The sequence below is a fragment of the Carettochelys insculpta genome, chromosome 5 (genome assembly GCF_033958435.1).
Source record: "Carettochelys insculpta isolate YL-2023 chromosome 5, ASM3395843v1, whole genome shotgun sequence".
NCBI lineage: Eukaryota > Metazoa > Chordata > Testudines > Carettochelyidae > Carettochelys > Carettochelys insculpta.
The window spans coordinates 116,935,207-116,961,500 of record NC_134141.1 but is presented as its reverse complement, the minus strand read 5'-3'; the positions used below and the strand labels follow the sequence as shown (position 1 = coordinate 116,961,500).

The following is a 26,294-nucleotide window of genomic DNA, read 5'->3' as shown; positions in this document are numbered from 1 at the left end:
CTCAAATTCTTCCCTAAGAGATGCATGCTTGATTTGTAATAGCTGACACTCAAAACCAGAAATCCAAAGTGTCAACAACAATTGAATGCATGTAAGCAGGTTGGCCCTTGGGGTCAGACTAGGGCCTTATTTCCTCGTTCATGGATGAGGTGGACTTAGCTACTAGCAAGCCTTTTGATTCCTCCATGCTTGCCACATATTCAGGGCACAGTCTCCCTCCTGGGCCCTTTCACCCTCTTCTGGAGAGGACAGGAAATCACATGATATTCTGACAAGGAAATAACTGTATGAATAAGACATAAAAATCTGGTGCGGCAGTGGGAATGTGGTGGAAAAGAGAACCAGGGGAACCATTTTATTGAAGAAATAAGGTGCAAATGCTACCAGGAACAGTCTTTAAGCATTAGAACAATTTACCCAGGACTGTGGTGGATTCAACATCAGAGTAAATTTTAAACCAAAACAGTAAGTTTTTGTAAAAGGCCCACTCTCATTCCAACAGCTATTACTACAGGCCATAGGACTTCCTGGAGTTACCGAGATGGTCAGACTAAATGAGCACAATGATCCTGCCTGGTCTTATCAGGAATTTCTGATTTTTACCTGCAATGTGCTGCTCTTCCCCCGCCCTTCCCCCACAACAAGCCAGTTCTCCCCAACATCAGATCACAGAGCAAGTTTCTTTCATTCTCAAAAGACTGATGAGTGTCCTAGAGTTCTTCCTCTCCAGGAAGCCATCATAATGGCCAACATTCAGCTTATAGGCCAAGACAGGAGTCCCTTCCTTACAGGATGCTATGAATATGCTCACTGAAGTCTTCCATGTAGGGGGAGTGGGTCTTTGTCCAGATAGCTGAAAGTAAAGGGGCAGTGTGCCTTAAATGACTCCCCTATCATGAAGAAGGAAGCAGGGAAAAACCTTACAGAGATGGCTAGGGAGGGTGGAAAGAAGAGCCAGATCAGAAGAAGGCAACTGCTCTGCCTTTCTTGCTGACCAAAAAGGTTGGGGCCAGGAGTATTTACATCCCATGCAGCCCTGGGGAAACCCTCCTTTACCCATATCAGGCTCACATAGCTAAAAGATCAGGCTCTTTCTTGGCTCGTTATGGACGTTTCTCAACTTGCTCTTTTCCTTGGGTTGGGAATTGTTCCCTTGCCACCAGCCTAGCAAGGTAGATTGGATTTTCCCATAGAGGGTATGAGATTATGTTGGGTCAAGTGGGAGGCAGGGTATAATAGCAGAACTTCACCTGTAAGAATCATGGTGGATGTCCAGTTCAGGTATTCTGTATGGAAGGGAGATGGTTATTGGATAAATGGATTTGAAAGTGATATGATCGAAAGCATCCCTTAAGGGTAGCTGAGTAAAAGGGGTTTGGGATTGCTAGGTCTCATACAGTGGGAGTGGGAGCTGCCTTTCTTTCGTAGCACCCTGCCTCCTCTTATGAGAAGAGGGCCATGGGGACTGAGCAGCAGGATAGCTGGGCCCTAGGTGGGGAGCACATGGAAGTGACTAAGGAAAGGACAATGACTTGCACTGCACTATTTGTTACTAGGTACACCCCTATATTTTAAGTGAATGCAATGGCAGCCTAATGAAATCGCATCCATTGCCTCCTGTCTTTCTTCTAGTGTGGCCAGACAAGGCACATCCCTACACTGTCAAGGAAAGGGGATGCCCCCCTCTGCCCATCCTTCTCGCTTCAGGCTCTCTCGGCTCAAACAGTTTCAGGGAACCTCTGCCACGCACATGATTTTTCCTGACCCACATTGTCTCAAGGAGCATCAGTACCTCACTTTCTGCTGAATCTCCTGTGGCTGCATCTGCTCCTGTGCTTCAGAGCAACATGTAGCTCCTGAGAGATCAATACTGTTTCAGAACTATACACAACTTTCTCCCAAAAGAGCCAGCATTCTCCCAGTTAGCTGCACATTTTAAGCAGCACTTTCAGCCACGCTTCAGGGACCACAGCGACAACTTACACTGCCTTTCTCAAATTTATTCATGGTGTTTATGCTGTTGTAGAGGATACGCTCCCCCGTATCGCCCTGGTCCCCAATGAGGTTGACAAAGACGTTGGCATCTGTCCCACTTCCACTTACTGTCCCAGTGAAAACGGTCACCCGGTACTTTACCACTAGGAAGACACAAATTAATAAAGCAAGTTCAGAATATATCTCATTTCCCACAATTCCAGACATTCCGATTCCCAGCTCAAACTTTCAGGAGGTAATAATGCTGATGATGTGCTGGCCTTTCTTAGTGCTGAAAGTCAGTATGTAGCTAATGAAAAGAAAAAGCCGGGGGCGGGGACGACCCCAAAGTGTAAACAGCTCTAGTTCCCCTTTCTTGCATGTTACCAAAGAATTCAGAGGGGAAAGTTGTTTACAAACTTGAGTAAGAGCTTCAGGGCAAAGAGACATTGAACTCACCAATAAACAGGCATATATGTTTTAGAAAAAGTTTCTCGCCCTATGCTTCCTTTCTGATCCCTTCTCCCCAATTCTTTGCAAGCCAGAGGAGCAACTGGGAAGAATTCCAGGAGACAGAAGGAGCTGCTTAGAGCTGGATACGGCAACAGATTTTCATAATGAAACAAAGGGAAGTGCAAAGAAACTCATTTGCCTATGTGCAGCAAAATTGCTACTAAGCTATTTAGGCACTTAAGAGTTTGGAAAGTAATAAATTCTTACAACAGTTCCTGGGAGGCAGGTAAACACCATCATCCACTGAAAGATAATCAAGGGGCAAAGCAGCCCATCTCGTGCAGCTGTAGAAGAGGATAAGGGCTTTAAGGCACCCACTTACTTCCCTGTCCTGGATATCCCATCACAGATAGAAGCACAGAGACAGAGATAGAGATAGCCTCTGCAGAGCTGCAAGGCCCCCTGCTGTGCATGTGGGCAAGATTGGGCAGGGAGTGGGCAGAGCCTTGACCCTGGCCACCCTTGTGCATGCTAGCACAGCTGCAATGGTAGGCTGAGAGGTGCAGGCCTTGCAAAGGTTACAGTGCCCCCCAACAGCCTGGCAGAGATGGAGAAGTATATTATGACCCACAACATCACAATCCGCTTCCTGCCCTGCTTCTGGGGCAGCACCCTTGCTCAGGGATCAGGCATGTTCTGATTTAGCCTGGTTGCAGATCGTGGTGAGCTACCCCTTCGACTCTCTTATTCATGGGCACCTCCTAGACACACTGCTGCCCTCCTCTCAGCATTCAGTGCTGTGACCCAGTCTAAAAGTGAGATGAATCACCAGGTTTCACCACCCCATTAACTCCCTGTTATCTCAGCAGTTCCCACAGGCTTTGGGCCCTGCTAGGGTCCCCTCTCTGAGGACTGTGACCCATATGAAAATGCAGAGGCCGGGAGCAGCTTGAGCCAAAGGATTCAATAGCAAAGTGCCGTTAATGCCGGTGGCCAGGTGATAGGGCCCCGCTGGAATATCAACTCTGGACAAACTCACCTCTGAAAACCAGGAAAGGGGGTTAATGTAAACACCCATGTAACCTTAATTTCTCTCCCAGAAGCTGGCTATAGCCCCTGGGCACCACCTGCATTCACTCCAGCTGCATTCCCCATTTTTAGATGAACTGTATTGAAAGTGGGTCCCTATTTCACTTGAGGGAGTGTCTTCACCCCCACCCCCATGCTCAGGCAGGGGTTTTTCCACCTGAGTCAATGGGCAGCCGCTTGGCCTCACTACACACCTGGCTTCACAGCACACCAGGAACCAGCCAGGGGACCAGTGTCATGGGTGTGGTCCTGCAGCAACTGTCTGCTCCACTAACACAATCAGTGCGTCCAGGCCCCACGATCAGAGGCGGGTGGGAACCAATTCAAGGGTCACAAGCCTAGGCTCAAGCTGAGCCTTTAAACAGCCAGTCAGTTAGCCAGGCCCTCACTCAGGGCAAGCAGTAATAGTTCAAGGGCTCAGATCTACATTCAGGCTAAGCTTTGAAACAAGCAGTCGAGGGGTCCTGGCCTGAAATCAGGGCAGGATAACAAATAATCAGCAACAAGTAGTCGCCTAGTTCTGGCAGAGAGCCGACAAGCACAGGTGTCTGCCTAGAGAAGTGGGTGTGGGAAGGGAGGGTTGACACCCATGAGCCGCGTCTACACATGCCGGCTACTTTGAAGTAGCAGCGCCAACTTCAAAATAGCGCCCATCACGGCTACACGTGGCAGGCGCTATTTCGAAGTTGACATTGACATAAGGCAGCGAGACGTCGAAGTCGCTATCCCCATCAGGAGATGGGAATAGCGCCCTACTTCGATGTTCAACGTCGAAGTAGGGAATATGTAGTCGTTGCGCGTCCCGCAACATTGAAATAGCGGGGTCCGCCATGGCGGCCATCAGCTGAGGGGTTGAGAGACGCCCTCTCCAGCCCCTGAGCTCGATGGTCACCGCGTGCAGTGGCCCCTTAAAGGTCCCCGCCCCCTGCCTTCCTGTGCAGGAAGCTGAGAGTGCGTGCAGGCGGCAGCCCAGCCACGCGGACAGCCTGCACGTTCCTCTGCAGCCACCAGAACCCCCCAGCGCTGCGATGGCCACCCCCCAGCCCCCTAAGCGCCCCCAGGGCACCCTCCCAAGGGGAGCCAGGGCTCCCAGACTGGCAGCCAGGCTGGGAAGCGGCAGCGGGGCCCCTCCTGGACGGAGGCCGAGCTTCGGGACCTACTGGGGCTCTGGAGTGAGGAGGAGGTGCTCCAGGTAATGGGGAGCAAGAGGCAGAACGCGGATGCATTCGCTCGGCTGACTGAGGGCCTGGCCGACCGGGGTCACCCTGCCCGCACTCCAGATCATGTCCGCAGTAAAGTGAAGGAGCTGTGGCAGGGTTACACCCGGGCCTGGGATGTGGCCGGCTGATCTGGGGCCGCTCCTGTCACTTGCCCCTTTTACAGGGAGCTCAGGGCCATCCTGGGCCCCTGGTACACCTCCTCCCCTCCGGCCACTCTTGATACCTCGGCCAACGAGCCCCAGCAGGCCCCGGAGGTGGATTCCGCCCCAGGGGCAAGCCCTGCACCCCGGGGGCCCCCCCAGGAGCCCACCCCCAGGGCACCGGAGGAGGAGGAGGAGGAATGGGAGGCCTCCTCCAGCGACGCAGGGCTGCACATCATCCTGCCACCAGGGAGCTCCGGCAAGGCGTCCGCCCACCGGGTGTCCCCCGACCGTGGGAGTGGACCATCAGGTATGTACCCCCCCCGGTGCACATCCCCGGGGTTGAGGGGCGGGGGTAATAGATATGACCAGGGCCCTCCACATGCCCAGATGACCATGGCCCCAAGGACAGCAGTGGCATGTCCCTCACAGGAGTGCATCAGCCCCTGCCCCCCTAGCAGGACAGTGCCATGCCCCATCCCTGGGGATGGGGGGAGCGGAACCTAGGGTCCCCCAGGGGGAGGGGGTGGGACACCCATCAGCAGCAGCAGCAGCATCTCCCGGGGACGGGGATGTGGAACCTGCAGCAGAGGGGTGGGGGGACAAGGGCCACAGCTCAGGGCCCACACTAACGGCTGTCTCCCCTCTTCTTCCCCCCTGTGTTCTGCAGCTGCACTATCGGAAGGACCGGAGAGCGCCGGCGAGGTGTCAGTGGTCCCAGAGAGGCCACCGGGGCCATCACTCCAGGCCAGCCCCTCGGCAGAGCACTGACCAGCCCCAGGGCAGGGACGACGGCAAAGTCAGCCCCACTCCTGGACGGCGACGGACCCCCAGCTGCTGGAGATCCACTGTAGGCAGCTGGAGGTCGCCGAGCAGCGCCTGCGGGTGGAGGAGCGGCGCCTTCAAATTCAGGAGCGGGCGCTGGCCTGGCGCCAGGAGGCACGGGGGGCCTTTATGCGGACATTCAAGCGTATCGCAGACTACCTGGCCCCCGATGCCACGCCGGCCGCTGCTCTGCCCGCCCTGCCTGGTCCACCCGCCGCTCCACCCACTGCTCCATCCGCTGCTCCATCCGCTGTCGCACCACCACCCGCCACCGAGGGCCCTTCCGCCGAGGGGGACCTGGGGCCAGCTGACACCGGCCGGCCTTATCTCCTGGTCCGCCTGGCCCCCAGCCAGCCCCAGCCAGGGCTGAGGCCGAGGCATGGGTCGCGGCCACCCACCCCCAGCGCTGGACATTAGGAGGTGTGGGGCCCAGGACGTGCCCCCCCCCTTGTATATATCCCCTTCAGTTTTATCTTCTTTTGTAAATAGTTTCTATTAGACCCCTGTTGTTATGTTGTTATGCTGATACCTGCCCCCCCATGTACATAGTTCTCCCCTTCCTTGTCTTCCCCTTTTTTTCTTTCATCTTATCTGACTTATAATATATATATATGTAATATTTATTTGGCCTGTAAATAGTTAGTTAAGATAATAATAATGAAAGTTCAACACATATCTGGTTTGACGAACAAATGTCTGCTTTTATTTACAAGAAAAGTTTGGTGGGGTTGTGCTCTTGGGTGCTCTGTGGTGTGGGTGTAGGGGCAGGGAGTGTTGTGGAGGATGGGGGGGTACAGTGGGGGGGTCTGCCAGCGTTCACCCCGCGGCCTCATCGAAATGGACCCACAGGGCCTCCTGGACCCGGGTCCCTTCGGGGTCCACCTGGCGACTGGGGGCAGCGGGTGGCTGCACATCGGCCCTGCCAGCCTCCACAGCCCAGCCCAGCCCAGCCCAGCCCTGAAAGAAGGCCTCCCCCTTGCTCTCGACCAGGTTGTGGAGTGCGCTGCACATGCCCACAATCTGGGGGATGTTGGTGGGGCCCACATCAAGGTGGGTGAGGAGACATCTCCAGCACCCTTGAGGCGGCCAAATGTGCGCTCCACCACCTGGCGCGCATGGTTCAGGTGCATGTTGAAGCGCTACTGGCTGGCTGACAGGTGGCCCGTGTACAGGTGCATGAGCCAGGGCCGGAGGGAGTATGCCGCATCTGCGATGACGCAGAGGGGCATGGTGGTGTCCCCCACAGGGATCTCCCGCTGGGGGATGTAGGTCCCTGCCTCCAGCCGGCAGCACAAGCCCGAGTTCTGGAATACCCAGGCGTCATGGGTGCTGCCAGGCCAGCCCACATAAATGTCCAGGAAATGGCCCCGGCTGTCCACCAAGGCCTGGAGGACCACAGAATGGTAGCCCTTCCTGTTTAGGTAGCGTCCTCCACTGTGCTCTGGGACGCGGATGGGGATGTGGGTCCCATCCAGAGCCCCAAAGCAATTGGGGAAGCCCAGGGTGGCAAACCCCGCGATGGCGGCATCCGGGTCCCCAAGCCTCATGAGCCTGTGGAGGAGCAGGGCATTGATGGTGCAGATGACCTGCAGGGGAAGCACATGGGAGAGCACCAATGAGGGGTGTGCAGGGTGTGTGTGGCCCTCCCCTGCCAGGGCCCCCCTCCCCTCCCATCCCCTCCCCTGCCAGGGCTCCCCTCCCCTCCCCTCCCCTCCCCTCCCCTGCCAGGGCTGCCTACCACTCCCCCCGTGGGTCCTCTTACCTCCATGAGGACAGCCCCAACGGTGCCCTTGCCGACGCCAAACTGCTGGCCCACGGATTGCTAGCTGTCTGGAGTGGCCAGCTTCCAGACAGCAATGCCGACCCGTTTCTCCACACTGAGGGCACGCCGCATGAAGGTGTCCTGGTGCCTGAGTGCGGGGGTGAGCCACTGGCATAGCTCCAGAAATGTCTGCCAGCTCATCTGAAAGTTCTGGAGCCAGCGGTCATCATCCGACTCGCCGAGCACCAGCCGCTCCCACCAGTCGGTGCTCATGGGGTAGCTCCACAGCCGGCGGCGTATGAGGCGGGGGGTCGGGGTGCTGCAGGGTTGGGGGTTGTGTCCTTCTCCCCTGCGGGCAGCTCCTCCTCTGTGGCAAGGATGTGCTCAGCTTCCTCCTACATGGCATGGAGCAGGGCAAGCGCTGCTCCTACAGGGGCAGCTGGGTGGACCTCTGGCTGCTGCTGCTGCAGCTGCTGCTGCTGCTGGGGTCCATGACTGCGTCGCTCGAGGTGTGCGTGCCTATGGCTCTGCAGACCGCGTGCTGTGCAGGCTGAGTGTGTCTGGGAGGGGCCCTTTAAGGGCGCGGCTAGCTGTTGCCCCGGAAGCGCTAGTCCTTCCTGTGACCCTGTCTGCAGCTGCTCCTGGCACCCTTATTTAAATGTGTGCTACTTTGGCATGTAGACTTTCCCTCACAGCACCTATTTCGATGTGGTGCTGCCCAACGTCAACGTTACCAGCCCTGGAGCACGTGTAGACGTTATTCATCGAAATAGCTTATTTCAATGTCGCTACTTCGATGTCGCTAAGCTATTTCGATGTAGCGTTCACGTGTAGATGTAGCCATGGATCGGAACACAAACCCACAACCCTAGCAGAGCAGTCGGTCACTGGGGCAGCAGAGATCCCTGACAGCAACACACTGGCTGCGTCTACACGTGCACGCTACTTCGAAGTAGCGGCAGTAACTTCGAAATAGCGCCCGTCACGTCTACACGTGTTGGGCGCTATTTCGAAGTTGAAATTGACGTTAGGCGGCGAGACGTCGAAGTCGCTAACCCCATGAGCGGATGGGAATAGCGCCCTACTTCGACGTTCAACATCGAAGTAGGGACGTGTAGACGATCCGCGTCCCGCAACATCGAAATAGCGGGGTCCTCCATGGCGGCCATCAGCTGGGGGGTTGAGAGATACTCTCTCTCCAGCCCTTGCGGGGCTCTGTGGTCACCGTGGGCAGCAGCCCTTAGCCCAGGGCTTCTGGCTGCTGCTGCTGCAGCTGGGGGTCCGTGCTGCATATACAGGGTCTGCAACTAGTTCTTGGCTCTGTGTATCTTGCACTGTTTAATGAAAGTGTGTCTGGGAGGGGCCCTTTAAGGGAGCGACTTGCTGTTGAGTCCGCCCCGTGACCCTGTCTGCAGCTGTGCCTGGCTCCCTTATTTCGATGTGTGCTACTTTGCCGTGTAGACGTTCCCTCGCTGTGCCTATTTCGATGTTGGGCTGAGCAACGTCGAAGTTGAACATCGACGTTGCCAGCCCTGGAGGACGTGTAGACGTTATTCATCGAAATAGCCTATTTCGATGTCGCAACATCGAAATAAGCTATTTCGAAGTTGGGTGCACGTGTAGACGTAGCCACTAAGTCACTGTCTTAGCCAGACCAAGGTCAGCTGCCATCGCACTACTTCCAAACGCACCCTCTGCACATACCTGTCTCGGTAACACATTACCTGGCTTGCTGGGGAATAGACTCTCCATTAGGGCTTGCAGCTCATCTTGGTCCGGGTCCATGTGTGGTCCTGGAGAGCCTGGACAGTCCTCAGCTTCTTTCAGAACCTCCACAGCCTCACAGCTGAGGCTCTCCAGAAAGACATGTGGCCCCTACAGCAGCTGCACTCTAGCTGAGCTCCTGGGGCCTGCCTTTTACACTTCCTGTCTCGCTCCCAGACTTGCAGCAAGATGATGGAGCAGGGCAGGGCTTGACCCAGCATGACTCACAATCAGTGAATCATAAGCTTTCTATAGACATCTCACTCGCCCCACTTTGTACAAGGCACAGCAACCAAGAAAGCAGGACTTGAACCCAGCACAGCTCACTCCCAAAGCAAGTATCATGGCCCTAGACCAACAGCCCCCCACTGGAACTAGAAGTCACCATCAAGCCTCAGAACATTTGGCTCAAGACCAGCTCAGCTGTGAAGTTTCACCACTTCTAAAGGGCACTCCTACAAAGCCATGTTACCCATGGGAATGGTCTCCATGGGGGCCCTTGGCTGCTAGTAATAGAATCCAGGGCCAGCATCCTGGCCTCTCAGGGAGGAACTAGTGGAGCCTGGCACAAGGAGGGCAACACTTGCTAGAAGAAAGCCAAAGGAAACTGCTAAGACTGCTCCGTGGGGGCTAAGCAGGGTGCTTCATTCAGGGTGTTGCCCTGACAACCGGATGGATTAGATCTGGGCACCCACAATTTGGGGTGCACTTCTCTGTCTAAGCTGAGTGTTCCACTCTCACCTTTGAGTGGGGAGAGGCATCTACCCCTGCCCTGGGGAAGGATCGGTTCTCGGCCTCAGCCTCCTTCACAAGCTGCCCCTTCAGCCTCTCCCCCTGCCTTGGGGTGCCCACTAGAAAGCAGTGTTCCCTCTGTTTCCATCCACACGTGGAATAAATGTTACATGCACCAAGGCATGTGTGAATGTGAACGACCAATGAATATGCATGTTGCTCACTGTGAGTTGCTGTGAGAGCTCTGCTAATCAGCTGCACAACACTCGACTCTATTGGGCACGTCACTAAACTGATATGCTTAAGCACCTGCAGCTTGCAAACTTTCAGAGGACAAAGTGGCAACCTGCTTTTCTGTAGACCATTTGTTTTCCTATATCCTCAGGGGATCAGCTTCTTAACTGCTCTTTAACTATTTGTTTGAGAGTTTCTAAACAAAAGATGCTTTAACCAGAATCTCCCTTGCTACTGCATCCTAGGACCAGCTAGATCCTGATATCACATTAATGCAGGTAAATCTCAAAGGCTTGATCACTTCCATCGTCTGTTCAAGCACAGGCTCTTGGGGCTTTCTACAACTGTTGATTTTTGGTTTCTGCAAAACTAACTAAGGATGATTTAACTTTTTCTTATCCATTAATCTACAAACACATAACCATCAACCCACAATTACCTGCATATTATTCCAAATATTAACACAAATAACTTCCACATTCTTCCCAAGCCCTAAAAACTCAGCAGTAATAATTTTCACCCTGTAGTTTGTTGCAGCTGATGAGACCTCAAAGCATTTTATCATGGAAACATAGAAATGTAGGGCTGAAGGGACGTCAGGATGTCATCCCTCAGCAGTGAGAAAGGATTAAGTATTCCTGACAGGTATTTCTCAAAGCCAGTTTTAGTAACAGGAATTCTGCACCCAGTCTAAGTGACTTGTTCCAGTGCTTAACCATCCTTAGCTCCCCACCAACCCCACCGACTATCCATCCGAAATCTCCCTTGCTACAGTCTGAGCTGATTACGACTTGTTCTACCCTCAGTGGACACAGAGAAGAAATAGTCACAGTCCTGTTTATAACAACCTTCTACATATTTGAAAACTGTTATCACATGTCCTTTCAGCCTTATCTTCTCTAAACACATCTGATTCTTTCAACTGTTCCTAATAGGTCATGTTTTCAAACCTTCTTTTAATTTTTGCTGCTCTCCTCTGGACTCTCTCTGATTTGTTAACGTCTTTCATAAAGTATAGTGGACATAATTGGGTGCAGGCCTCAACAGTGCTGAATAAAGTCGAACAATCACCTCCTATGTCTTTATATGTTTATACTCATGTTAATACGTTCCAGAATGTCATTTGCATTTTCACAACAGCATCATGCTCTTGACTCATATTGAATTTGTGATCCATTATATCCCATTGCTCTACCACTGCCTCACCACTTAGTCACCATTTTGTATTTGTGCACTGGATTTTCCTTAATTGCAGTATTTTTTTTCATTTAATTGCATTTTGTCTGATTGATTTCCACTAGTTCTCCCACTTATCAAGATCATTTTGAATCCTAAACCTGTCCCCCAAAGTGCTTGCAACCCCTCCCACTTTGGAGCCATCCACAAATTTTGCAAGGAAACTCATAACTCTGCCATCCAAGTAATTCATGAAAATAGTGAACAGTAGTGGACCCAAGACTGAGCCCCATCAGGACCCCACTAGATCCAGCCTCCCATTATTACACCAAACCATCAGTGACTACTCTAAGCAGCTACAGGTTCTACTGGTGACAGGTAAACCCCTTTTTTTCCCTCCTTTCTTCACCTTCCACTCCATCCTTGCTATAGAAACCCTGGATTCTAAATGGCTACTCCAATGATCTGATGGTGGTCTAATAAATTTGTTAGCCTTTAAGGTGCTACAGGACTGCTTGTTACTCTGAGTACAGACTTTACCAGTCTAGCCCTTAGACACAAACTTAAACGCAAGATTAATTAAATTAATATTCAAGCCTGGAACAAGGGTGAACGGTAGGACTCAAATGGCTTCACCAGGTGCTCCCTAACAAGTCAATGAATGCATTTGAACTCAGGCCTTCTCTTTCTAGGTGACTAAAAATAAATTTCAAAAGCAATGTGTCAGTTTAATAACATTTGCAATTACAATTATTACAATTATTCTTCATCATGAAAGGAGCACTCAGCTGCGTATAAATCACTGAATTCCCAGGAATTTCCATAAGAGACCAAACTCACAGTCCACATAGCCCAGTGTCCTACCTCCAAGGCTGACCAGCTCCATTTGCTGCAGAGATGCAGGAGGAGCAAACAACCTCACAGCAAGCACATGTGAGGTAATCAGCCCCCTACCCCACACAGAAAGTATCTGTTCAGCATGTTTAATGCTTATGTAACACAGTTGAGATGTTGTACTCAGTGATTCTGTCCTAAAAGCAAAAGGATGGAATTCTTCTTCAATAAACTGAGTTCTAATAAGCTAATTAATTAAAGCTGCAATCAAACATTTGATTGCTTATATGTAAAGAAAGATGCCCATTTTCTTGTGTGTGTATGTCTGTGTATAAAGTATAGTGTATATTCGTTTGTGTCTGTATCTTCACACAACTTTTTAGACTCCATTTCAGTGAAGTATTTAAATATTTTTACGCACACACACTTTCAAATCTTGTAGTTGCCATTTTAAAAGTGGACTGGAAAATGCATGAGTAAAAAGAAAACATGCTTTAAGGAACAGCTGTGATCTAGCCTGATCTTACTTATCTCTTTTGTTAAGTCTGCTCAAAACGGAGCCTAGAACTTCAAACACTTCATGCCGTTAATGGTACAAAATTAAAATCCTGGAGGACTATCAGTGCCAAAAGAAAAGAAAGAGGTTAATTGAATTGAACAGGTCTATCTGCATCACTTAAACAAAGAGGATTTATTTCTATTCAGTCACTATGCAAGCCTTGATTCTTACCTGGCATGACTTCAGTCACCAGAGGTCCTTCTGCAGGGAGCTCCCTGATGATCTCATTGTCGTCTTCATTTACATCCAGCCAACGACCACAGTTGAATGTATATTTCTCTTTGGTCAGCGTTTTCAGCAAAGTTATCTTAATTAAACCAAAACACTACATGAGTTTGCAGGCTTAAAAACAAAGATGGCAAGCTCTCAATAAGCTCTGCCTGGGGAGGAAGGGTAGGCCATGGCGACACAGGAGTAAATATCGATAATTGGTGAACCTATTCAAGTTCATGTATTATGCTTATCACTGTGGTGTGTGAGCATCTTCCAGAATTAGCAAGCTAAACGAGGCTGATGTCCATCAAATCCGACTCCTTTTCATTCCTTTCCATCTCCACCCTCCCCAAGGCAAAGCTGTTGTTCAAACACATCTGCCCTCCACTCAGAAAATAACTTAGAACAAGGTTTTGATCAACTCATCGCTGTTTAGAATAACTTACATGCTCACACTATGCCCACCACTGCATGGACAACTTACAGCTAACACACAGATAACCTTGAGGAGGTGGCAAATACCCTGAGGTGATGGAAAATTCAAACAGAAAGACAGAAAACAGTCAGGCCCCACTGGGTAGCCCAATGGGTGGAATGACTGGGATTTTTGTTTAAATGTGCCAAGTTCTGCATCACAAAGAAGTGGGTCTGTTTGAGAGCTATAAATAGTGGTGCTGGAACAATTTTTTAGGGTGGGGATGCTCACTTACACCCTCTTTCTTACCCCTGTTTCATGCCCCTCTGATGATTGCAAACCCTCCCAGACCAGACTAACCAGATGCCATTCACAGCAATGGTGTCCAGTCCATATGGTTCAGAATGGTTGGCAATCCTAGTCCCTCACCATCCCCAGGCTGGAGATACAGCTGGGGACAACTGCTGAGACCTGGGCCAAGGTTAGAAGCGGAGCCCTGAGCTAGTGGCAAGACCCCAAGTGGCAGCACAGCCTCCAGAGGGGGCAGCCTGGATCCCAGGGCCAGCACACCCAGCAGATGGCAGAGCCTTTGCAGGTGGAGCTGGCAGGTGATGGGACCCTCAGAACTGGCAGAGCTCACAAAGCTGGTGGGTGGCAGTGAAGCCAGTGGGGTTGGGGGGGACCTGGAAGCTGGGAACCCAGACTGACAAAGCCAGTGGCATGTTGTCAGCAGTGCCAGCTGCAGGGTGTGGGCAAACTGGGTGCAAAACCTCAAGTGCCTATGGCTGTGAATGAAGACAGAGTGGTGGGTTGGTGAACAAAGTTACATCTAGAACTGCAGGGCCAGCTCAGAGAGACCCACCTGAGCGTGGCAGCTGGGGCTCATCTCTACTTACAAATAATGGTGGTAATGATTAAAAATAAAGACAATCTGAATTTGGCAGGAAAAAGTCCTATTTTCCCTGAGCAGTTTTCGTCCCCTCTTCTGGTCCTGCTTAGGTCTCAGGGAGAAGTGCTCCCAGTCCGCCACCCGCATGGAATAAGAAAAGTTGTGCAAGCCACGAAACACCAATAGGAGCCACTCTCTGGCCACGACTTGACTGTAAAGGTTGTGCCATCTCCTGCAGCACCTACACCTCTGCCCAGACAGAGACCACCTTCAGGGGGCCTATGTTGAAGTCTGTTCACCAGCCATGCTCCCTCTTCACCCTGTCATGTCCCCCATGGCGGGGTTAGACAAAGGTGTGCAGGGATCCCCTGGAGGAGCTGTGCTCTGCTATATGCAGGGAATGTGCTCATCCATGCCGACTCCCCAGAACCTGACCTTCACCACTGCATGTCAGAATCACACTCTGTTGTAAATGGAGATACCAATTCCGAGTCCTATTGTCAGACCATTGCATACTGAATTCAACTGCTGGCTCAGGAGTGTAGTGTATTGTTTGTAATGTGTCCTGCTTGGTGACAAGTGAGGATGACTTACCCCAATGAAAGCAGATATGGGTTTGCCAGGTGCAACCTGCCTTTCCCTATCATCTCACCTTGTCCAGGTGCCAGCCAGCAAAAGGGCTTCTCTTCTCATGCCATATCCGGAGCTTGTAGAAGGTGCCAAGATCAGGGAGCTCAACCTACATAAACAAACACACCCCAAATGGCACATTACATAACTCAGCCAGCACTGGCTTTGCTTTTAAAACCCCTTGGAACCCACAGCTTCCAATGAGGGTCAAGAAGAGGAAGAAACAAGAGCTGAGAATGAATTGGGTTAGAAAGGTAACACTCTATCCTCCGCAAAGACAGTGTGATGAATTACCTTTCACGAAAGTCACTGAGGTCATGGAGGTCATCTGCTGTCTTAGCATGGAGTTCTAACTTAGGGCTTTTCTATACTACCAGAGAGCTGACGCTCCAGAAATTGATCTTCTGGGCTTCGGTTTAGTGAGTCTAGTAGGGACACACTAAATCAAATGCTGATCACACCCCCATTGATCCTGGTACTCTTTGTAGTCATGAGGAGTAAGGGAAGTCGATGGGCGAGTTTTTCCCATTGATCCCCAGCTGTGGGGATGCTGCAGAAAATCGATCCAATTCACACAGCTGGAGTTGTATAACTTACATCACTTTTCTCCCCTAGTGTAGACCTGGCCTTAGACAGGCGACTGACACATGCCCGTACACAGCTTTGCACACCTGATTCTACAGCAACACGTCTCAACCTCTCCAGATGACCGTACCCTTTCAGGAGCCTAATTATCTTACATAACCTTACTCCCGTGATTTACCTCACTGAAAAACCACTTGTTTACAAAAGCAGACATAAAAACACAAAGTGCCACAGCAGACTATTTGCGAAAAATTGCTGACTTTCTCATTTTTCAATATAATTATAAAATAAATAAATTGGAATAGAAACATTCTACTTACGTTTCAGGGAGGCATATATAGAGTAGTATAAACAAGTCATGTCCTGTATGAAATTTCAGTTTGTACTGACTTTGTCAGGTGCTTTTTATGTAGCTTGCTGTAAAACTAGGCAAATATATGGATGGGTTGACGCAGCCCCAGAACACCTCTGTGTACCCCCAGGAATATGAATACCCTAGTTGAGAATCACTGTTCTGGAACCTCAGTATCAGATCCAACATTTCCAAGATGCAGACAGCAAAGGAACCAGCATGAGGACAATCATTTGCCTGAACCATTGACTGTTGGCTATGGAGCCAAATCGACTGTCCCCAGTAGGTCATCTGAATAAGGGCTGTTGGCTAGAACATTTGGGGCATCTTATTCTTACAGCATTATTCTTGTAGGAATCCTCCACAGCTGTTCCCCAAACAAAGCCTTGAAAACATATGCACTTCTCTTTCTGTGTGGCAGCTACAGCTTCAGATATAGGAATTACAGTTATGAATGGAGTAGGAATCAGAACCCAGTGCTAAGTTTTAGAGCCATGTCAAAGCCAGTCAAATGCAGGAGCGTCAAGGAATTAGGAGTAGCAGGGTGCATAGGAAGCCTCTAACCAACCCAACTCTGCAGGCAGCTTTGGCATCAGGACTGATCACTCTTGGAAGGACATGTCCAAGGAGACAGAAGATGTGGCCAGGGTAAGACTATAAACTCCTTGGGACAGGGACTTCATCTGCTACTGTGCTTTATAGAGCCTAGAGCGCTTTGGGGCACTGTACACACAAACTATACCAACAATACGAATGGCCATGACCGTCACCCTTGCGCAAGCGTGAAGAGGCCAACACTGAATGCAGTGCTCCTAAGGCTACAGCAAGAGCTGTTAATGAAGTATTGTGCTTGTTCCTGCCTTCTGCAGACATAAGGAAGCATCTCCTCCCATGGCATAGATGGGTGCACCAAACGCACTGGAGTCAATGGAGCTGTGCCAATTTACATCACCTGAGAACATCGCCCGCCTATTCCATGAGTTCCAGAGGAAACGTACCACATGACACCACATTACTTCAAGTCTCCACCCACTGAAATGCCTTAAGCCCTATTGGAGCTTGGGCCAGAGCCTCAGCTGGTGTAAATCTTTGTGTTTCCACTGAAGTTAATGGAGTTATACCTATTTACATCAGCTGAGGATTTGTTCAGATCTTAACATGGGATTTAAGTGGTATATAGACCTTGGCCTGCTGGCCTTCTGTAGGGGGGATGATATTTGCCCTAAGAGAACTACAGTCAAGTCCTTTCACCACAAATGCAGATTTCTGACCGTGAATTTGTCAGTCTGTCCAGCTTCGAAGTTATCCGAATTGTTGTCCAGTTTCATTTCGTCTGACTTCCCCTTGTCTCCGTAAATCTGGAAGAAGATACTGGCATCTGTCCCTGCGTTCTTAATGTCACTTGTCCAGATCCAAAGTGACCAGGGATTTTCTACAAAGAAGATTCAAACCAGTTTATGAACTAAATAGCAAATAAAAAAAAACAAAACATGAGGGCAAAAAGCATTGCTATTATTTCACTAGGACAAGAGGAGGCTGGGCATTTATGTGAGGAAAATTCAGGCCTTTTATCCTCTCAGGCACATACAAAACCACGTATCTATAGTCAGACAGGAATAACGTTCCATACCCTGCATGGGAATTTAACCATGCAACTCACTCCCTTTAAAGTTTAACAGCTGAAAGCCTGTGCTTTTATACTATGTCATTTATAAAGTTGTGCGTGTAAAAAAGCCAAAAATGGCTGAGAACTTAAAAACTGGCCAGCAACAGACTGAAGTAGCTCCAAGACATGCTTGTGTCTGTTTGTATCCCCTCACACTGACTTAAGAGATAATCTAGGCTTCAGAGTGGTGCGTGGAGCTATTCTGTGTGCTGGTTATGTTGCTGTGGGTATGATTGTGTTGTTTCATGTGTGGTTTGTGTTGTGCTGGGAGAGTTGTATTGACTTGTGTGAGTAGCAGATAAAGGGTATGGGCTGAGGTGAGGAATTATGTAAGTATGAGGCTAAACTATACAGAGATTGTGTTGTTGTATGTGGATTGTGGTATACTGGGAGAGTGAAGTGGATTTGTGCCGACAGCGAAGAAGGCATGTGTGCTGCAGTGAGGAGCTATATGTGTTTGGGGTTCCTGTGTATACCTGGTTGTGTTGTTGTGCAAAGAATTGTGTTAATGTGTGTCTACGCCAGGCCCGCCAACAGGGGGGAGGAGCAGAGGGGGCAAGGGGACTGTTGCCCCCAGGCCCGGCAATTAAAGGGAGATCAGAGCTGCAGCCAGCACAATGGCAGCAGTGGTGGCTGGAGCTCCAGGCCTCTCTGAAACACCAGGGAGCTCTATGCCACCAGTCTGCACGTAGCAGGGTTGGGGGCTAGCGCTGACTGCCCTAAGCCCCACCCCTTCCACCCTTAGCACTGCCCCTTCTAGGGGTAAGGAGCCAGGCGCCCCTCTCCTCTTGCCCTTGGACCCATAGCTGCTGTCAGCACTGCTGGTCTAGGCGGGTTGTGCATGGCGATTTGTGTTAATTTGTGCGTGTGGCAGTAGTGCCAAGCAATCCATCATACGTGCAGTTTCCCTCAACCAATGAAATTGTTGCACACAAATTAGCGGCGAAGTAAAGGTAATGATTGGTTGAGTTACTCTGGTATAATCGTGGTATACAACACTTTGCACAGCAAAGACCCATGCTTTCCTGTGGTAGGACATTGCATAGGTGTAATTCTTAAAGTCAAATTACCTGAGAAATTAAAAGGTGGCCAGACACAGATTTCAGAACCCACTGATTATTTAGCTGCCAAGGAATGAAGGAAGTCAAAGAAAAAGGCACCAAGCAGAGAGGCCGGATGGATCTGTCAGAAGAGGTCAGGAGTTCCTCCAGAATTTGCAACGTCTTTGCAGATCACAGAGGCTCTGCAAATTTGAGGTCTCAGGCTTTACCCTACACATCTGTCTAACCCTCGCTCCACATCAAGTGAGGTTTCCAAAAGAAGCCCAACGATATACAAACCTGGTCAACTGCAGAAACAATCAAACCTGGGACCTCAGAACCTTAATGCAAGAGCCTCTATCACATGAGCTAACAACCAGCTGCAAGCTAATTAAAGTTGTAGAGCAAACTCATCATTTTGTCCATATGTGCTCTCATAGATGAAACAGTACACCAAACCCAGAAAGTTATGTGGGTTACAACACCCTTCTCACTGTGAACATTTAAAATTAGTTTGAACAATACTCCAATAAATGTACAGTAGGGAACAATTCTGCACTGACAAGCTGATGGGCTGGATGACATAACAAGTTTTCCTCATCTCCAGCTTCTACAATCCTTTAAAATGGCATTTAAAGGGCACAGATTTCTCAAGGCTAATGTTCTCTGCCCATAGCAAACACAATGGCAAGCAGGGAAATACCCTGTCAATAAAAATCAGAGTTGATAATACGGCAGATAAAGGTCATAAATCCTTTAGATAAATGGACTGTATTCAAGCCACAATGTGTTGAGAACATTAAATAACATTTAGATAAACTTAGTTTAAATGAAACTGCTGCTGAAACAGGACAAACTAGATAGAATCCACAGAGGCATCCTCATTAAACAGAATCTATTGTGCTAATTAAAATAGTTTGCTTACACGTACATTCTAATGCAAGCAAGACAGCAGGAATTCCCTACTTGTTGCAAACACGCTAAACAGAACTTGAACCATATTGCTACAGTTGAACCTCTAATCTGCAACTCTCTTGTCTGCAGCATCCATGATCTGGTTTGAGTTTAGTTAGCTGGATGGCCACTTACCATGAGTCTGGCCAAGTTGGTAATGCTGCTAGACAATATGACCTCCCGTTATCCAGCAGATTCTCCCACTCGGCACTGGTCAGGTTGCAAGGGTGCTGGATTAGAGATGTTCAGCCTGTACCACTTTGCCCTCAACTACATGGAATGGAACACCTAACCAAACACATTTAAGAATGTCTCCCTCGAAAGCAGAGGGATCGAATGCTTAGCTTTGCTACTTGGAGCTGTACATTCTGTTGGTCAAGAGGACAAAATATTATTGGACTTTTTACTCCTGTCCTACCCCGCCCATGAAAAAATAAAGTTTGTAAACTGTGCGAAATCAACAGTAAGAGAGTTGGTTGTTTCTTTTATTCTTCCTCTTCTCCCTTTTTTGGGGCTGCAATGAGGGCAGTTGGGGAGGAAGACATTCCACTTCATTAGCAGAGCACAGCAGGTTTTTATACTGCAAGGAGACCAACTCTAGGTCTAACATGCCTACAGAGTAAAAGTTTTATTGGGACTCTTCATACCCAGTAACCCAACCTGAGATGCCCAGAATTCCTCTGCATAAGGAAACTGGTGCATTCCTTTACAATACTTTAAAACTTAAATTTCTTGAAACCCCCAAATTCATGCCCATTTGAATTTCTCAGACTTGAATTAAAGCAAGACCTGACAGCAGTGATCAATGCACTGCCTAGGCCTCTGCCTTGCAGAAGACTCTAGCTGTTTTGTGTCAGGATAGATGGCATGTGAGTTGGAGGGTAGAAGTATACCACTGCCACTATACATACTTTTTAGTCTCTTCTGGCGCAGGGAGACCATTTCATAGAGCTCCCGCTCTATCAGTCCATCTCCTTCATCTTCATCCAGCCATTTCCCACAAGGAAAGGTTTGCTCAATGCCAGTGAATGGGCAATAAACAACCACCTAGGAAAAAAAGCCCAAGAAAGTCCAGTTATCCACGTCCTTTCACTAGCAACCCAAATAAGAAATGTCTGAAACCTGCCATATCTCATGCAACAACTGAGCAAGAAGTCTCAGAGGAGTAGCCATGTTAGTCTGTATCTTCACAAATAACAAGCAGTCCTGTGGCACCTTAGAGACTAACAAATGCAATAGGTCATGGGCTTCCGCGGCTAAAACCCACTTCCCCATTCTTTCATCTAAGGAAGTGGGTTTTACCGATGAAAACTCATGACCTAGTAAATTTGTTAGTCTCTAAGCTGCCACAGGACTGCTTGTTATTTGTGAACAAGGCGTTGTGAGTCCACTGTAAAAGTTAGGCTCTTTGGGAAGCCATCAGAAAAAAAAACAAGACTTTCTCCTGTCCAATAATAATTTCAACAAGTGGTTTCCTCCCTCCCACTTCCCCAGAAGAACTCCCTTAGGGTGCATTGACATGGGCCCACCAAGCAAAGACCAAGCACCACTTTAGAGCCTAAAGGGATGGAAGGGTCAACAGCTCATCCTCCAAAGACATGGTCATGGGAAGTGGGTTTCCAGGGTACCATGGAAGTCAATGGTAGGGGCCTGTTGCATATTGTTTTCATTTTCATGACAACAGCCTACGTGGACTGAGGGTCAGGCAGCCACTTTGCAGAGATTGGCAGGAGATCCAAGTTATGCATGTGATTCAGGTGCCTCCACTGCTAAACAACATCACTTCTAAGGGCCTTCCATCATCTAGAGGGAAAGCTGCCTCCATGGGTGCTGGAACTAGGAGTGCGGGGGTGGGAGGGACTGAGCACCCACTGACTTGAAGTGGTTTCCATTATATGCAGCAGTTACAGTTTGTTTCAATGGCTCTCAGCACACCCACTTTATACATTGTTCAGCACCACTGGCTGCCCCTTACTAGCAAGCTAAGAGTGAGAGCTGAGAATCTCATGGCAGAGCAGACAGAGATGGTTACAGACACAAATCCCCAGATCTGAGAAGCTCCAATTTTGACCTCAAACAAACTGAGGTGGTTGACCTTTTTCTCTATTCCAGGCCCAACCAAAACCAGGATCACAACGGTCCCTAAGTATTGGACTAGCTTGACTCTGGATCCTAACTTTGAAGCCCTGAATATGACACAAAATTGCATATTAGCCATATGCATTATGCAAACATCTCAAAGCACTTCTGTGCTAAGCAGAAAGTAATCTCTCTCTTTGAGACAGCAAACAAGCAGCTGACCCAGTTAATGAGGGATTGATTTATGCAACTAATGTATATTAGTGGCAATCAGTCTCGTAGCATGCATTATGCATAATATTGACTTAATACACTAGAGATATTGTAATCTAAATAAAAGTAGAATTTTTTAAATTGATTTGCTTGTGCAGGGCAGACTGCAAATGAGAAATAATTTGACAGCTGCCTAAAGACATTGACCTGTTCTCACCTTCTCACAAAACCAGCCAGAACTGACACCGCAGTTATCATGCCCAATTGTGACTCTGCTCAGGGGGCTGAGAAGAGCTGCTATTTCAATGTTAAATAGATCCGTCCTGGCACGCTCAAATTCACCTCCTTCCAAGAAAATCTTCCCACTGTTCTTTAACCCTTTAGAGCCATGCAGGATTATGTGGACCTTGGAGTTAGTGCCAGCCCCTCGGACATCCCCTGTTATGACAGCAACGTTGTAAACAATACCTAAGGGGTTCACAAAGGAATGAGAGTCAGTCCGAAAGAAAAAAAAACAGTGTGAAAGTAACCCTTTTTGACTTGACTTGGAACATGGTTCATCGCTACATTGATTTCCTGGAGGGTATTTTGTTTTCTGTCTCCAGTGCACTGTGAATAAGATGGTTTTCATGCCATGGAGTCTTCAGAGAAACACACACAGCCAAATCTTATATAATATTGACTATTCCAGCAGGAGTACACATACAGAAAAGCCTCTCTCCTGCAATGTCCCAGAAAGAAAGGGCACTACGCTGAAATTCAGTGGTTCTGACATATTTGCTTTAACAAGTAAAATGAAAAATACTTAACACATATGTAACATCTTCAGCATGTTCTGTATTACATTTCACAAGGTGGGCCCAGAGACTATCCCAGCTTTAACAGCTAGGAGATGGCAGCATAGTTCTCAACACCACCATTTTCAAACTTGGATGCCTAATGCAAAATGCCCAGACCCACCCATATTTATTCACCTAAGAAAGAGGGTCCTACTTTTCAGGGGAACTGAGCACCAAAAGTACCAGCTGTAGTGAAGTGGAAATATAGATCTTCAGAGCCACTGAAAATCAGTGCCAGAATATTGAATTAAATCAGTGCCTCTCAACTCTTCCAGATTAATGCACCCCGTCAGGAGTATGCTTGCTTCACCTTACTTAAAATACTTCATTACAAAATCAGACATAAAAGTAAAAAGAAGTGTCACAGCACACTGCTACTGAAAAAATGCAGACTGTCTCATTGTTACTGTATAGTTATACAATACATCAATTGCAATGCAAATATTGCACTTACATTTCAGCGTACAGAACATAGAGTAGTATAAAAGAATCAGAGAGGTAGCTATGTTAGTCTGTATCTGCAAAAACAACGAGAAGTCCTGTGGTACCTTATACACTAACAGATATATTGGAGCATCAGCTTCTGTGGGCTAAGACCCACTTTGTCATATGCATTTTTGCCCACGAAAGCTTATGCTCCAATATATCTGGTAGTATAAAAAACAGTCATTGTCTGTATGAAGTTTTAGGTTGGACTGACTTTTTTATGTAGCTTGCTGTAAGAGTAGACAAATATTGAGATGAGTTGATGCAGTCCATAGAATTCCTCTATGCACCCTCAGGGGTACATATGCCCCTAGCTGAGAGCCACTGAACTAGATGAACACATGGCAACTTCTATGTCCATTGAAAAATTCTGAAAATTTAGCTTCAAAGGTGGCACTGTCACAGGGCGAGAGGGGCAAAAGGGACAAATGCCCTCTGGGCCACTTCAAAATGTCACAGAAGTATTACTCAGGCTTCCCCCACAGCTGTCAGGGGTTGGGGACAGACCAGTGGTACAGGCAAGACTGAGATGACTCCCCTTCGCTCCACCCCTTCTGGACACAGAGCCAGGGTCCCCTTTCACCTTGGTCCGTGGCCCCCGTTGGTGCTGCTGAGCTGAAGGCAGAGCTGGGATTAGTAGAAGTTAGGCACTCCAGGCTACCACACATATTCAGATCAGCCCTTTATTAATAAGTCAGGAAGCATTTCACTATCACAAGAACTTTGCAAGGTGCTCATGCAAATATTTCGGGCCCAGCCCTGCAGTCTCTGCTCAGATCAAATAACTCAAATGTCAAAGTCGTAACATTTAGAAACAGTCATGTCTTTTTTAAAAGTTACATTATCCTTTGTATGCAGGCACAGGCCGGACAACAGAAGGGTGAGGAGAAAGGGGCAATTGCCCCAGGTCCTGGTGATTCAAAGGGCCCAGAGATACCAAACACTGCTGCTGCAGCCGTGGCAGCAGCTGGAGCTCTGGCTGCTTTGAATAGCTACCAGTGTGCTACTCTGCCTGCTCCATGGAGCTCTGAGGGTGGGCGGGGCAGGGAGTGGGGACAGCACCGCAGTCTGGATGGCACTGAGGACTGGCTGCTCTGGGCATGCCCCTTCCATCAAAGGCCCTGCCCCTTCCAGGGGCACAGAACCATCCCCCAACTCCTTCCCTGGGGGCCACAGAGGCTGTCAGCCTCCCCCACCACTCCAGTGTAGATATGTTCTGTGTAAGGTTTGTCTTTAATAAACTTTATGAGCACAGATTAGGTATGCAATGAATTAATTCCCACCACCTATGAATGTCAGCAGGATCTGAGAAGCCTTTATTAAAGGGAACAAGTATGTTAGCTGTAAGATCATATTTTTCAGAGCACGCATAATGAAATAATAATTCTACATCCAAGTTTCACACTGAGCTCTCACGAATGAATTCTAGGCTCTCAAGTGGTTGCAGGTAGTGATATGCAGCTAAGAGACTTGGCAATACGCAGAAATGTCATTAGTATGCTCTAAATATTTAACTCAATACTAGCAGAGAAATACAGGCAAAGGTAACAAGAGAATCAGTATTTCCAGGTAATAATTCGCCATACTGACGCTATGCTCAGATTTCCTTAGACAATAATAAAGCATTTGTCTGTCTTGTTCTGATTAAGTTAGACAATCATAAAGTCAATATTAGCATTTGGAACTGAATCTAATGCATTGCAGAAAGAGATTCTGCTTCCCTGCCAATAGTATCAAGCATAAAATTGATTGGTGAGTTGCACATTGGCAGCTTTTGATAAATTATTAAGCCATTCAGGGCTGGTAACCCACATTCTGAAGGCTGGCAGCTGCCATGCTGACGCACACACTGGGGCTGTCGTCCATTAGCCAACAGCTTGGGGCCTACTTACGTAGGTGATTCATGACTTAAATCAATGGACGTGTTTTGCATCTGCAACACTTCATGAACTGAGCATTGGAGAACGGGCATGTCACGGATGTCTGGTCCACAGCAGGTCTCCATGGAGAATCACAGAAAAGCCACATCACTTCTAAACAGTGCATGGCTGGAGATCTCCACACTGCACAGGTCCCTATGGTCCAAGGACCAGGAAGAAGTAGGCACTGCCTCTCCAACCCTAGCCCACTAATCAGCTATGTGGATCACCATGGTGTAGGTGGACATTCACCTCCCATGCTCCATTTATTGGATCTAATTTTATTGCTATTTAAACCTGGACTTGGCATCCTCCCAGCTCTCGTCACCCCTAAACCCAGAATCAGGGCCTCTGCCTTTACCTGTGGCCTCACTTCCTCCCACAAGAACGTCCCGCTGGATTTTCCCATCATCTTCATCCAACGCAAACCAGCGACCAACTGGGAATTCATACACCGATTTGTTGCCAATGTCTTCGATGATCACCTAGGAGAAGAGGAGATACATTATGGCAGACATGAGACTAATACGAAGGGCAGCGTTACCTGGAAAGATCAAAGAGAGCAGGGGAGATGCATCATTTGAGTAGCACATTCTGTTTTACTTGACTTCAGATACATTTAGAAGAGAACAAAATGAAACTTCCCGCTCCACATTTGCGGCTGACAGAGAGTTGCAGCCAGTGAGCCCTTCCATCATCTTTAATGTGTGAATTTTGCCCAGAGAACTTTGTCAGAATCTGCTCCCTCCTAGAAAACCCAGCTGCCTTTGACAGCAGGACCCTTTGACCCGCCTGCTTTCCTCCTCTCTTGTGTCAGCTTGTTCCTTTCCCTAGTTACCCATGGTCACCATATAAAGAAACGGATCTCAAGATGGGTAGAGAAAACTTAGTTAACAGTGTTTTATCTGGCAAGAAGCTAATTATCAATAGCGGAGGTTGTGAATACTCATTCGATGATGATTGTCCTTGCTTTCCTATGGTTTGTCTGTATGACCTGTCTCTGGTCTGTAAGGCTGGATGGCAGCTACGCTGGTAATCCTATCATGACCTCTTTTTCAGAGATTTTTAAGGTCAGATGGGACCATTAGATCTAGACCGACCTCCTGCATAACGCAGGCTAGAGAACCTCACCCAGTTACTGTACTAGCAGCTTTCTGCTTTCACAGTTCTGGATCCTCCAGCTGCAATGGAGGGCTGTGAGCGAACCTTTAGCAGAAACAGATGCTAGTTAGAACATAAGAAGAGACATACT

General features: G+C 48.6%; 1 protein-coding gene across 2 annotated transcripts in view; it reads right to left on the bottom strand.

Moving 5' to 3' along the window:
• Positions 1 to 26,294, bottom strand: part of LOXHD1 (lipoxygenase homology PLAT domains 1) — a 274,986-nt gene that overhangs the window by 139,385 nt on the left and 109,307 nt on the right. For both annotated transcript variants that reach the window (XM_074994358.1, XM_074994359.1), the window contains exons 12-18: positions 25,404 to 25,527; positions 22,016 to 22,266; positions 20,418 to 20,553; positions 17,118 to 17,278; positions 14,932 to 15,018; positions 12,934 to 13,069; positions 1,984 to 2,138 (exon numbers count right to left, since the gene is read on the bottom strand). In XM_074994358.1, the coding sequence (XP_074850459.1) occupies positions 1,984 to 2,138; positions 12,934 to 13,069; positions 14,932 to 15,018; positions 17,118 to 17,278; positions 20,418 to 20,553; positions 22,016 to 22,266; positions 25,404 to 25,527 (1,050 nt within the window). The remainder of the gene's footprint in view (positions 1 to 1,983; positions 2,139 to 12,933; positions 13,070 to 14,931; positions 15,019 to 17,117; positions 17,279 to 20,417; positions 20,554 to 22,015; positions 22,267 to 25,403; positions 25,528 to 26,294) is intronic.